The sequence below is a fragment of the Lichenostomus cassidix genome, chromosome 1 (genome assembly GCF_008360975.1).
Source record: "Lichenostomus cassidix isolate B80296 chromosome 1, HeHo_3.0, whole genome shotgun sequence".
Taxonomy (NCBI): Eukaryota; Metazoa; Chordata; class Aves; order Passeriformes; family Meliphagidae; genus Lichenostomus; species Lichenostomus cassidix.
The window spans coordinates 66,973,271-66,987,201 of record NC_139479.1 but is presented as its reverse complement, the minus strand read 5'-3'; the positions used below and the strand labels follow the sequence as shown (position 1 = coordinate 66,987,201).

The following is a 13,931-nucleotide window of genomic DNA, read 5'->3' as shown; positions in this document are numbered from 1 at the left end:
GGTTGGTCTAATGTATGCTTAAAAAAAAAAGTTCTTAACCATGGCCCATAGAATAAGACTTTGAAGTGTAATGGACACATGTAAATTGAAACTAAATAAGAAAAAACAATATCATTTATTGCAGATTAAGAGGAGGTGATTGTAGAATGCTTTCAGTAATGTCAAACTGAATGTTAATTGGAAAAAATTAGTCAAATGCAAAAAGCATATTAATGGATTTGCTATTTGTGCTTCAAATACTTAATATTAAAGTGTATTCAAAAGAATTAGTCTTTTGTAATCTAGTATCACAGTTAGAAATTATTGCATCCTTAACTTCTCCTGCTCTGTTACTTTAAGGATTTTACAAATGCTTTTACTGTTCTTAGGGTTCTGAATTAAAAAGACATGCTGGCAAACTTTTCGGCCCTTTTATGGTATTGAGTCAGGAGAAATAGTTTGTCTCTAAAACTGTGGTGTTGTATAAAAGAACTGACAGCTATATTGTGCTCTTATTTCTTGTTCATGTTCAAGAGGTGATGCTGAACTAATAAAAATTCAAAGATGGTAGAAAAAAAGCAGTATTTTACCCAGTTTTTATCTTTTACCAGGAAAAAAACCTGGCAATAATAAGGGATTAATAATACCTAATTAATAGAAATTAATTTTAGCTACTCCCTTTTCAAGGAATTATTGCAGCCAGTTGGTTTTTTTTCCCTTTTTCTTTAATAAGCAAAGGGGAAAAAAATGTGAACAGTAAGTACATGCTAATTGCTCAAATGTTAGCATGCATTTCCAAAGAATGTCTTAAGGTTCCCATGCTGTGTGTTGTATTAAACACGTGTAATGCAAAACAATAATAAAACAAGGCCTTCTCCAGTATATTTTCATTATCATTGTTAGTGCTAATTTTAAATATAAAAAGAAAACTATCTGTTGTACCTCAGCAGTTTCGAATATAGGCTTAAATACAGGATCAGATCCTATGGATCTCAGATCTTGGGTACTTAATCTAATATTCTCTAGAAACTTGTAATCTGCAAACTGTTATTTTTAATGAAAAATTTGTAATTAAGCAATTAAGCACTGTTCTACAGAACTGTAAACTTTTATGTGCAGACAAATATAGACTGAGTTTTGTAAGTTTTGTGTTGTTTCTTCCTGAATTTATACAGGCACATACCAGATTTCCTAGCAATCAGTAACCTGCAAATGAGGGTTAAAAAGATTTTTTTCTCACCAGGCTTTGTTCACACTGTTTTTTGTCTACATTGTTTTTCATTTTCACTGCCTTTATTATTTTGTCTTTTCACAAAAGTAGTGAAGGGCTTTTGTCTTGAGATAGATGTTTGTAGATAATAGGACTCTATTTATCTGTATTGCAATATTTCTAGAAGTATGTAAATGTGTTTTTCTAAAAAGTGTACAAAACACTGGTTTTCGGTTTTCTGGTTTTCGGTTGGTTTTGGTTTTTAATGTAAAAAAAATCTGTTCATTTTCCAGAGCAATGACAATGAAGAACGTCTGCAGGTTGTAAAACTTCTAGCAAAAATGTTTGGAGCAAAGGATTCAGAGTTGGCATCTCAAAACAAACCACTTTGGCAGTGCTACCTGGGGAGGTATATTTGGTTTAGTTCCCTGTTTAGGGAGGGAAAACATTCAATGAAGTCAAAATAAATTTGGGGGGTTTTCTTGTTTGTTTTTTTTTTAAAGTGACACAGCTAATTGTGAATTTCTTCCTGCTGCTTTATCTGAAATTTGGCAAATAATGCTAAAGCAATTTTGCATATTATCTTCCACATCTGTCATTCTAAAGAGTGAAGATTTACAAATCATTCCCTTAAAAGTTAGGTTTTTTTCGACTAGCTTTATTGCCATTGTCAAGAAAAGATAGTATTTTATTTTAATTTCTTCACAAGTGAAACTATTCAATGATGGATTCATTCTAAAACAGCATCAAATGACATTTTCAGTATCAGGTGATATTAGAATTGTTTTTGAGGCTTTTATGTAGTCTTTCTATATGAGTGTCAATTTTTTTCAGTGGTAGGAGTACCTTAAAAGAAGTATGTAGTATTTGCAATGCTGCAAGCATGGTTAGTCTTTGGTTTTTGAAATATTCTGCCACTTTGAGATAGAAAATACAGTTGGAGCTTGTAGTTAGGAGAAACTTGAATTTGGCTACTATGACAAAAATACTTTTGATCTGAGTAAATGAAGATAAATTCTAAAAGTTACCACAAATGCCGTAGTTTATTATGTAGCATTCAGTCATATCAATGCCAGAGTCTGCAAAGAAATGCTACTTTTGAAAGTATAAGAAACTTAATTGAAGCAAGGTATTTTGCTTGAAAGTATATAACTATTTGAAACATGGAATATCATCAAAAAATACCATATCTATATGGGCCCAAAGGAAAATGCTTCATTGTGTTACTAATGTGATTATGTGCAATTTGTTCACAATAACTGTTTTCAACTAGTTATGAATCACATGTATGCATTTACTACTTCTGAAGATTTTCACAAAGTTATAATAGCTGTGTTATTGAAGGAAGCAGTCTTAAACATCTTGATTTTGAAAACATACCTGGCTTTTAGTAAAATAGTTATTCCTTAAAATCTCTTTATTTGATAAATAAGCATTTCAACAGTAACAGTGTTCTAAAGTTACATTTTTAATTTGTTTCAAACCAAGCATTTTGAGGATGGCTCAAAAATGCATTTAATTTTGAAAGAGTTGTCTGTAGCTAATTCCATCAACAGCTTTATTATAAAATTACTTACTTAAAAATTAAAAATCAGAAAATACTAGTTTTCAAGCATCAAATCTAATTTGGCCTTTCAAAAGGTGATCTTGTTAAATGATCCATCTCAGAAGAAATTTGTAGTAGATGAGGTGTGCATTTGTTTGTTGTCTGTCACATAGTTTAAGGAGGGGGATGAATATTGCAGTCTTAAAAAGTTTTGAGTTTCTGATACATGGTTCATGGTTAATTATGTGTAGCATTACACAAAAGGAATTAAAATTTATCACATCTCTTTCAAATAAGTAGTTTTTTGTCTGCTTGGGAGTTTTTAATGTGTACCAGAAGATGATATTTCTTTTCATGTTCAGAACATTAATTAATAAATGAGTGTGAGAATTTTTTCTCAAGCTAAAGACAGTCTACTTAATTCTGTGAAATCAGAGGTGCTGTGTGAATGTAACCATGCATGGGGAGCATAAAAAATATTTTCAGAAGTATTTGATATTGTGCAGAAATGAACAGATTGCTTTGACAGAAGTGGAATTTTTGTTGCTGTAATGCCTTGTCTTGTTTCTAACTAGGTTTAATGATATCCATGTACCTATTCGCCTTGAGTGTGTCAAATTTGCAAGTCACTGCCTTATGAATCATCCCGACCTGGCAAAAGACTTAACAGGTACCAGTTTTATTATGACATTAAAATACCATTTTTGGTCTCCTGGAAAAGTCAAGAAGGCCAGTTGTGATCCTAAGTAACGCTGTCAGGTGTTATGGAGGACCTAATTGATGTTGGATTTCTAAGTCAAAGTCCCTGCCTTCAGTGCTGCTTCCCAGGCTGAGGGAATTGTACACAACGAATGCCTTAACCACAGACATCTCTCTCCCTCTCCTACAGCAGTTGCATTCCCAGCTGCTGCTGAAATGAAGCACTGTGGGATCAGGTAAAGACAGCCTGCCTAACCTAATCCTGGCATTTGTTAATTAGGGTGTAGAGAGGAGACCTCAGTTCCAAAAAAGCTGAAATGTGTAAGTCTCTTACAGCCACTGTCTAAAACATGAAAACAATCCTCAAATGTGACCACATCTTCACAGTTCCTCTTCTTCCTTCAGATCAACCACAGCCTGTAATTCAAGACCTCTGTATGAAGAAGGCAACTGGCATTGATGGAAGCATTTAGTATTTGTTGCTCCCCGTGTTTTCATTTAAAAAAAGTGTAATTAATGAGAATTGGTTGGTTTGCTTTGGAGATTGTATCTTCACCTGATCAATAAACTCCTCGTAGTTTTTTTGAGGCAATATCTTTGGTTGGTCTAAGGCGGGATTTTAAAGGACTGTCAAGTGCATGGGATTGCTCCCCTGCTTGCTGAGCATTTGTCAGATTGGACACAAATAGAGGCAGGCTGGAGTCATCCTGTAGTTACAGTGTTATCCAGAGATGAGCTCGGTTGGAGCATGGAACACCATAGTCCTAGGTTTGATCCCCATATGGGCCATCCACTAAAGGGTTGGGCTTGATGATCTGTGTGGGTCCCTTGCAACTCAGACTATTCTGTGATTCTATATGGTTTAGCCATTTTAAAAATCCCAAAAGGTTCTGGGCCTTTCCTTAATAGAATGGTAAAAATATTTTCCTTTTTGATTATCATAATTATATTTCCTTTTTTTTTTTTTTTTTTTTACATTGCAGAAAGACTTTGTGCCCCCTCTAATGGTATCCTCTGGGAAATGTAATTTTGCTTGCCCCTCCTCTCTCCCCCCACATTGCTTATCAAAGTCAAATTGTTGAAACATTTCTCTGGCTCACTGGCGTTTGAGACCAGAATTGTTTTGTGTAATGGCAGTATTTTTCATTTGTTTTAGTTTATGTGAAGCATAATAGTCTGTGAAGCAATAGTCTTTTTAAAAAGGCTTATTTGGATTTAAAATTTCATAACCTTCATAATTGCAAAGCATTATTTTGGAATGTACTTTTTTGACACTTGGGGTGATTACCAGTAATATTAATGACCAGTATTTCAGTTGAGACTTGAAAATTTTCACTGGTCATTGAACAGTGATAAGAGAACAGTAACCTCTGGTTATTTCATTCAAAGTAAAGTTTGAATTTGCAAAGTTTCCTAAAGACCTCAGTGTTGCACTGATGTATGCAGTGTACTGTGATCTTAACTTCTGTGTGGATGTTCCTACATCTAAAAAGATAAGTGAACTTTGCCATTTTATTTGCTGGCTTTCTAAATTGACAGTAGGTAGCTACCAAGTTTGACACCTAAAAACAAAAGTTGGAAAGTGTTGATAATATAAGATTATTTGTGTTAGCAAATAAGTAGCAGTGTACCAAAATAACCAAGAAAATTTAAGATGGATAAACTAGGATGTATCTAAATAAGCGTTACAGTTTGAAGTGTCTCTTGATTTGTCCCTGCCTACAATGCTTACATGGTTCATACTGTCAACTGTTCCTGGAGCATGTTAACTAGATTCCTTGTGGATAATACAGAAGTTGTGAACAGGAGGGATGTTAATGTGCTCTAGGAGCCAAAGGGAATGGAGTCAGCAGGAAGAGAGTAGCCTTTAGCCTGATGTAAGATCTTAAAATATCTGTAGAATGCTTAGGAAGTTCTCAAGCACTGTCTATTCTACTCTACAGATCCAGTCTTGATTGGCTGTAATAGTTGCTAATGTATACACAGTGTAACAACTATGAGAAATAATAATAATAATAATAATAATGAAAAAGTAGACACATAATTCTTATTTGAATAATGCCAGTAATGCAAATATTTGATATTCTAAGCAAATACAAAGTTTTACTGACATTCCAGTTAGTCTTAGAGAAAACTATTGGTTTCTTACTGCTGGTGATTCAAATAGAAGAAAATAACTTTTCTGTCTAGTGAGGCAAGTAGCTGAAGTTGTATACTTACGCTTACTCCTTTTTTCCCCCAGAATATCTGAAAGTCAGGTCACATGATCCTGAGGAGGCCATACGGCATGATGTTATAGTATCCATAGTTACTGCTGCTAAAAAAGATCTTTTGCTTGTCAATGATCACCTGCTTAATTTCGTCAGAGAAAGGACACTGGACAAACGGGTAAGACATAATTAACATTAATAATGGGTGTGTTATACTTCAAAACTGTAATATTCACCCTTTTTTGAAGCGGCATTTTAAAAAATGCTATACTGATTTTAAAATTACAAATAAAAGACAATGTAATGCAAAAAATCTTGAAGCAGTCTATTTAGTTAGTGTGGTACCTTCTTCCCATGACCAGCATGCCATGTTTTTCATTGTGCTGTATTTTATTTGAGGTGATACGATTTAAATAATTCAGCTGGCTGCAACACAGCAATGTTGTTCCAGTTGTCTAGCTCTAATAAAACTTTCAAGTAGAAGGCTGTTGTAAAGCATTCTAGCATTTTTCCAAAGAAATATTGCAAGCAGGTTTCAGAATGTGTATTTACTGTAAATGACCTGCTTTTAATTAGCTCATTGAAAGATCTATCCATGTAGTAGCCTTCAAATTTGAGTAGTATTGAATTTTGGTTTAGTGATATTGCATTATTCGTTGAGATTTATGAGATTTGCTGCTTATTTTAAAGCATAGTAAACAGGTTTGTTGATGGCAAACTTTTAAAATGATTATCGCATAATTTTTTTCATTTGGTGATATGCTTTTTTTGTTGCAGCCACAACACAATTGCAGATGTTGAGTATAGAGTGTGAGAAAGGGTGTTGGCTTAAATCTATAATAATTCTAAATTCAAGAGACATACTTACGTAGTAGTTATTGGTGTTGAAAGGTTTAGTGTAACAGATATGATGCAACATATGTCCTAATGAGAAACTGTTGCACTTAGAACTTAATTCAATTCACAGGAAAGTTAAATTATATTATTTTTGTGTAAACTTTTGAGATACCTAACAGAAAACTCTGCAGTCTTTTCAGTTTTGAGTTTTGAACTGCTAAACTGGCTACTCTTTCTTTCTCTCAAGTGGAGAGTGAGGAAGGAAGCTATGATGGGACTTGCACAGATATACAAGAAATATTCATTACAATCAGAAGCAGGAAAAGAAGCTGCAAAACAGATATCATGGATCAAAGATAAACTTCTGCATATATACTATCAAAACAGTATTGATGACCGGTAAGTCAGTCATAAAAGCTGGGTGATTCAGTGAATAAGTGTTATAACTTGTTATGAAGATTTGTTTTTCCTTTGTGCTCCATTGCTGATGAGAATGAGGAATCTTGATAATCCTGTATGTTTTCATTGAGTGCATACTCTTGTATAGCTGCAGTAAAATATTGTCCTGTGTTTTCTTCTACTTTATTTTTTTATTTCTTATTTCATGGCTAAAAGTGGTTCTAAAGGGTGAGATAGGTTGGAATATTTCAAAAGATTTAGATGTACTTTGCCACTACTTCAGTAAAGATGATTTTTGTTCAAATTTCAGTAACTTGTTAATTTTATGTTAAAATTTATTAAATAAACTTGCTTGAATGATGTTGATTTAGATTTGTGTGTTGTTCCAGTATGTTTTAAAGACAGCACATGTAGTGACAATGGGCAAGCCATCTCACTTTGCAGAGAGTTTGATTTCTGTGGTATAGTAGTGGTGAATTAGAGCCTTGTCCTGGATTTGTGGTGAAAGCAGTGCGTCTATCATACCAGCTACAGCCTTGTAAATTGTTGGTATTGAAAAATAGGTGGTTGCACATGGGGAGCTAGTTTGGGAGCAAGTCTGCCTTGACTAATCAAGTTCATTGTGTTGGCTTTGGAAATGAGCCTTCACAGCATGTTGAGATAGAAATGGCATTGCAAACCCATACAAGCCTTTTCAAAAATTCAAAACCTCAAAAAGTTATCTTCAAAACAAGTAGTTATTTCATGCTACCATGAAAGTGGAGTGTCTGAATCTTTAGATCAGGTCTTAACTATTGGCATTTTTCTTAAGCTTTTTAAACTACCTCAGTTTGGGTTTTGATCACCTGCTCTAACTGTGCATGAGGAATTTTGTTTTCAACTCCAGCATAAACATACATAACATACATGATTATTTTTCTTCCTCTTGGCTACATTCTGTTAATACTGATCTCAGTATTGAACCTCAGTCTTGGACTATTTGGTAATTAGGACTGCAATGTGGGCTTGGTTTTCCTTTTTATTTTTCCTTCCTTCTCAGTCTTTTCTAGGTAACTGTCAGGCCCAAACCTCTCTCTCCTTCTGTTTCCATATAAGGAGCTTCATGTTACACAGAAGCTTTTAATAATTCTCTCGTGAATATACCTGCATTTTTATTGCGGAAGCAAAAGACATGGGATAAACTCAGCCCTTGGGGAAGGGGCCAGGGAAGGGTGGAAGGAAGTCAGCTCCTTCTAATTAGTATCTGAATTCTCCTTCATGATACTGTGTGATATAATCAACATGATATTCTTTCTTTATTATTATTTTAGGCCAATTAATTTGAGTCAGTTCATGAATTTACCCCAGTAGTGACTCATAATGAAATTAAATGATAACATCTTTTTGGGGTTGATAATTAAGGGATCTGTTTCTCCAAAATTGTTTGTTTCTTCTAGATTAATACATCTGATTTTGATAATATCATCTCTTAAATCTCGTAATGCCACCATTAGCATTGCGTCTTCTACAATTATAAATTTCTGTTTAATTTATGCTGAGTTATGTCAAGTAACTTGACCTTCAGGTTTTCAAATATCCCTATCTTTTTATGCAACAACTGATGTCTGTATAGGTCTGAGAATTTTTGAGTCAATGGTTCAAAAATTCCAGGCCATGTTCTTCCTGCACAGTTTAAGTTTCTTTATCCTGTCTTTCAGGTTACTTGTTGAACGCATTTTTGCTCAGTACATGGTCCCTCATAACTTGGAAACAAACGAACGAATGAAGTGTTTGTATTACCTTTATGCAACACTGGATTCAAATGCTGTGAAGTACGTGCTGCTTTTTACTACTTGCTAAATAATTTTTAATACAATGTTAATGTAAATTAGTTGTGAATTGTTATGAGTAGCCTAAGTCAATGGACAGAAATAATTTACAAATTATTAGAAAACAGAATGTAGAAATGGCATCCATTTTTCAAGTAAGATTTTGAAAAAACCCTAAACTTATAAGGTGTCTTCTAACAAAATGCAGTCCATTTCAACCATAAAAAGCTAAAAAAAGTAGTGTCAAAGATCTGGGAAAAAGCTTGAGTGCATGTCAGTCCTTTTACCTCTGAAAAGAGATAACATAGATATCGGTAGATCAGCCCTAAATCTTATCTGACAGCTTCTCAATTAATATACTACTTGTTGCAGCAACCAGGATGACTTAAGAATGCAAAAAAATTACTTCTTTATCTTCCTTCAGTATTCATTTTAAGTATTATTGCGTTATGTGCCTTCTCCAGCTTAAAATGAGAATATGCATGTGAATTTGACTAATAACTGTTATACTGTGGTAATGTTCACAATTGGATTGATTTTAGGTAGTTTTACTTTGTTTTTCATGTAGTAGTACTCAGTCACTTGAAAATCATAGTTTTTTTTCCCATGAGACTAGAAAAGGCTTTATATATAAAAGAATGGCTTAAAAGACCCCTAAGACTCCCAATACTACAAAAACCGACTTTTGAATCCCCTGAATTTATTATATTGCTTGTCTAAGGTATGACAACTATAACAAACTAAAATTATGACTGGTATATTAAAAACGAAAAGTTACTGTTCTAGTAATTTTTAGTGTAGGCTAAATGAAAATACAGAATGGATTCTTTTCAGTATTATTTCAGGCAACAAGTAAATTCTGAATTCTACAGTTTTTGGATGCAGCAGTACTCATTTTAATGACATAGCTTGTTCAGTTATTTATTTAGAACTGATTTTTTACTAGTGGATTCTGTAAGTTTTTAAATGCAGCTGTGACCTTTACGTATATGGCTTACTATTCCTGGAAAGTGTGCTAATTTTCTATTTTGTTGAGTATCTTTCATGCATCTCTAATAAGCGTAATCATGTCCACTTTTCACAATTTATTCATCTAGTAGCTGCTTCCTGTCTGCAAGAAAAACATTGTTTTGATGATAAAAATCTTAAACATCTGCTTTAACCTACTTCTTGGAATGTTTTTAGAAGAGTGATTTCAGACTTGTACAAATGAGTTCTTAATGGACTGGATTACTTACTTCCTCCTTCTTTGACAGGCTGTGTACTTGAGCATCTGGAATGAAACTTGTAACAAAATCTCACTTTGTTCCAGTCTAAGATGACCAAGTAAATTTTCCATATTATCCTAATAGGAAACATTTAGTCTTTGCTCATACAGCAGTGAAAATTTGGGTGATAAGTACATTTCGGAGTCTGAAATTGAAAAGGATGTCAAGACACATTTTGAGCAGTTCTGTTATTCATTGAATAGATAATTTTAACAATTCTTTTAATTTTTTTGTGATTTTAGAGCATTGAATGAAATGTGGAAATGTCAAAATCTGCTGCGACATCAAGTAAAGGATTTAGTTGACCTAATAAAACAACCCAAAGTGAGTTCAACTTATCTTTATTCCCCCAATGAATATGCAGTTTTAGTTAATATACTGGTTTTTAGTCCTATTTGTTTGGCTATCTCAAGCTTATTTTTAATAACACTGAAAATATTGTGCAAGTTAATTATACTCCATTAGACTACATTTATTGTAGGAAATGTGTATACAATTTTTGTAAAATTGAAGAGGAAAAGGGATATTATAGAAATTTTTTAAATGTTTTGCCAGTCTTTTAATACTAAAATATTTTTTTCCCAGTGTTTGGTTTACATCTTGCCAGGACTGTTCTGGCTCTTGAAATGGTATAAAACCAGCATATTATTTTTTACTTCCAAATCAAGTAATTAACAAAAAGTACCTATATCCTCTTAACTTGTTATCTTATGTGTGATTAGTAACTTTGAAGAGAGTGGAATATTTTTGTCCTGACAGGTTACTCATTTCTCTTCCCTCTCAGAAATTTCTTAAATATTGTATTGGAGATACCAGATTACAATTTAATTTTCCTGTTTACGAATTTGCTCAAAAGGAGAAAATGGAAATTTGTGGAGCATTTAGGATATTCTCATGAAGTGAATTTCAATTTGTTTTAGTTACATCTACATTCATACTCATACTAGGTGTAGGGAAATAAGATTAAATTCTTGATATGATTTGGTATATAATTAGAACTTGGCTTTAATGCCAGAAGTTTGATCTGGTGCTTTTTTATCAGAAATAATATAGAGCAGAAAGTGTTGCCATGCTCAAATTCCTATGTGTCTGTGTGTGACTTTTTTTTTTTTCAAGAAAAAAAAATATATGTATATATATGTAGTCATACAACGGTAAATTTAATGATTATCCATTTGGTGGAATTACCTGAACCAGGAAGAGTGGGTAGCTGTGTGGTTGGATTATCTAATGTATCTGCTTAGAAATGCTAGTGTCTTGCCAACAGAGAGAGACTGCAGTGAAATGAATAATTTGGACTTAGTACATTCAAAACATGCTGTAATGTATTAAATTCAAGTACAGTAAATGCTAGTATTCATTGTCTTTTGGTGACTGTATTGAAATGCTTTACATGTGCTGTTTAATGTTCTTTGGAGTAGTTTAATTATGCATTTAATACCTGAGTTAGTTCCTTGATATTTTCTGCTTTTCAGTTGAAAGTGAAATTTCAACTTTTCCTGTTGTTTTCAGGAAGTTGTGAAAGTTCTCAGTTGTAAAATATCAAATATGATATAGAATTTAATATGAAGGTTTTGATGCCAACATAAGCATTGCATTCAAGACAGTGCATGCTTTTGACATGTTTGCATTTGTCCATCTGGATTTTATCCTGTTTTTTGCTTTTAAATGCTGATTCTCTGCACTTGAATATTCTCATGAACAACAAGCCTACATGGGAAAATTTAGGGGGCTTGTGATAGTCTGAGGTGCCATTGCAGGCAACAAAACGGTTTTGAGTCAGGGAGTTTTACTTACTTTAGTATGTCAATTTACACAAAGTTTTATTTGTTCTGGTATTGAGAAATAAAAGCAAACAAACGGACACTTAAAAAACCAGTGTTTGGCTCCCCCTCAGATGCTTCTCTTCCCTGCTCTGCAGTCTCCAGGCTGCTCACCACTCTCTGTCCCTTCGATGAGGTGATGGCAGCACAGGAGATGTGGGTCAGGACATAGTGGTTCTCTTCCTTCTGCTGCTTCTTTCTTACCAGTGCTTCAGCAGGGGTTTCTTCACTGGCCACAGTCCCTTTAGAGTCATTTTACCTCTTTAGAGAGGTAAGTCTCTTACCTCTTTCTCCTGCTTTTTCAGAGGCACCATAGGCTTCTCTAGTTGAACTTTTGGTGTGTGGTGGGTTGGTTTGTTTGTTGTGGTGCTGGCTGGAAGTGACTTTGACCAGCACAGGGCAGTCCTGACCTCCTCATACATGGGTCACCCCAGCAGCCCTTTGTTACCCCAAAACTTGGTCATTATGCCCAGTGCAGATGCTTAGCTATTTTTACTATAATTTTTTATATTTGTAATGCTTTTGTATGGTTTTTTTGGGGGGTGCCTTCAATTGATAATTAATATAATTAAATAATTGTGTTTATGATGACTACATCTTCATAACCGTAAACTGGAAGGGCATACAGTTCAAGTAATAATCTTGAAACAAATATCCATTAGCCATTCAGAGTTATGTAACCATTGTTTTCTTTCAGGAAACCAAACTGAAATTAACTAGTAACCTTTTAGAATATGAATTTGTATGCTTTTTCACTTCAGTCTAATTTCTTCATGTAATCATTGTAGCTTAGTTGTTGACTTGTTCTCCTGCAGCTGTTGTCCCTGTGGCAAGTGTAGTTGTCAGAGATAAAGAGGAATAGGACAAGAAATAGTGTACAGAAGTTGCCACAAAGAAACTTTGATTAGGCAGTAAGAAAAAAAAAATTGCAGTAGGGGTGATCAACTATAGGAACGGGTAGCTCAGAGATGCTGTGAAGTCTTCATCCTTGTAAATATTTAAAATGCAACTAGAAGTTTGCCTGAAGCAAAACCTGATCCTGCTCTGAGTAGGCAGTTCAACCAGGTGACCTAAAGTTGTCACTGCCAACCTACATTATTCTGTAACTATAAATCTTTGAACTTCCCAGTCTACCTTTCTGCCTTTGACTAAAACTCTATGGGTATTCTCCTTTTCTCCTCTTCAGGATCTCCTCAGACAAAGCACTACTGAGGAGGCTGAAATGTGTTTTTACTTCTGTTGGTCATATTTTCTCTTGACTTTGGATAGAAGGGACATCAAACTTGCCTTTCAGACTAGTTACTTTTCTGAAGAGTGAAAGCATAAATGACACCTCCTCTTGTTTTCTCCTTTGGCAGTAGTACACAGCTAAATAAAATGCATGACCTTGCCTGTTCATATGTGGAAAAGTGGGTGAATGCTGTTTTGTCTCTATTAGAGTATAACTTTCATTTGCTGCAGATGAATTCAAGATGATGTAGATCAAGTTCTACAGTAGATTTACTAAAAAGAAATGTTTCTTAAACTTATTCAATCTGTCACGATTCAATAGAGTTATACTACTGGAAGTTAATACTTCTGCCCTAGGTTATTTGATGTTTGGCTGAATTATTAGTAGTTTGCTCAATCTTTTTTAATGGGAGCTTTAGCCAGTGCTTGAAGACTTAGTGAGTATTAAAAGACCAGAGCAGTCAGGATGAAAGAAACTCCGCAGTACAGTTTTTGTTTTTCTCCTGAGTCACAAGAGGTTAAAATATGGAAAGTTTGTATCTGTTGACATCATTACTTGAATCCTGTAAATGATATCTGATTTGTCTTACAATTTTTTTTGTCTGAACATATGAGTTCAGCTGTGGCAGCTAAAAGCCCTGAAAATGAGGGCATTCTTGTGAGACAGCACACTACAGAAGTAGCCCATTTGTGCTGTTTATTAGTTACATGGTAGATTGAAAAGTAATAAAAGTATTTTACATAATTGATGCTGTAGGGATGATCTACCTTTTACTTCCTGTAAATGTCTACATTGAATTTGCAGTGGTGGTTTTTGATTTCTAACACACTGATGTGTTAGCAGAGTGGATACTGACTTGTTGTTAATGCAATATGGAATCTTTCGCACTCAATATTCAAATGGAAATAAATATTATAAAAT

At 34.0% G+C, this 13,931-nt stretch overlaps 1 protein-coding gene across 3 annotated transcripts in view; it reads left to right on the top strand.

Moving 5' to 3' along the window:
* The window catches only part of PDS5B (PDS5 cohesin associated factor B), a 105,351-nt gene that overhangs the window by 45,620 nt on the left and 45,800 nt on the right, over positions 1-13,931 (top strand). For all 3 annotated transcript variants that reach the window (XM_085061707.1, XM_085061696.1, XM_085061691.1), the window contains exons 9-14: positions 1,483-1,598; positions 3,311-3,405; positions 5,677-5,822; positions 6,729-6,880; positions 8,578-8,691; positions 10,199-10,280. In XM_085061707.1, the coding sequence (XP_084917833.1) occupies positions 1,483-1,598; positions 3,311-3,405; positions 5,677-5,822; positions 6,729-6,880; positions 8,578-8,691; positions 10,199-10,280 (705 nt within the window). The remainder of the gene's footprint in view (positions 1-1,482; positions 1,599-3,310; positions 3,406-5,676; positions 5,823-6,728; positions 6,881-8,577; positions 8,692-10,198; positions 10,281-13,931) is intronic.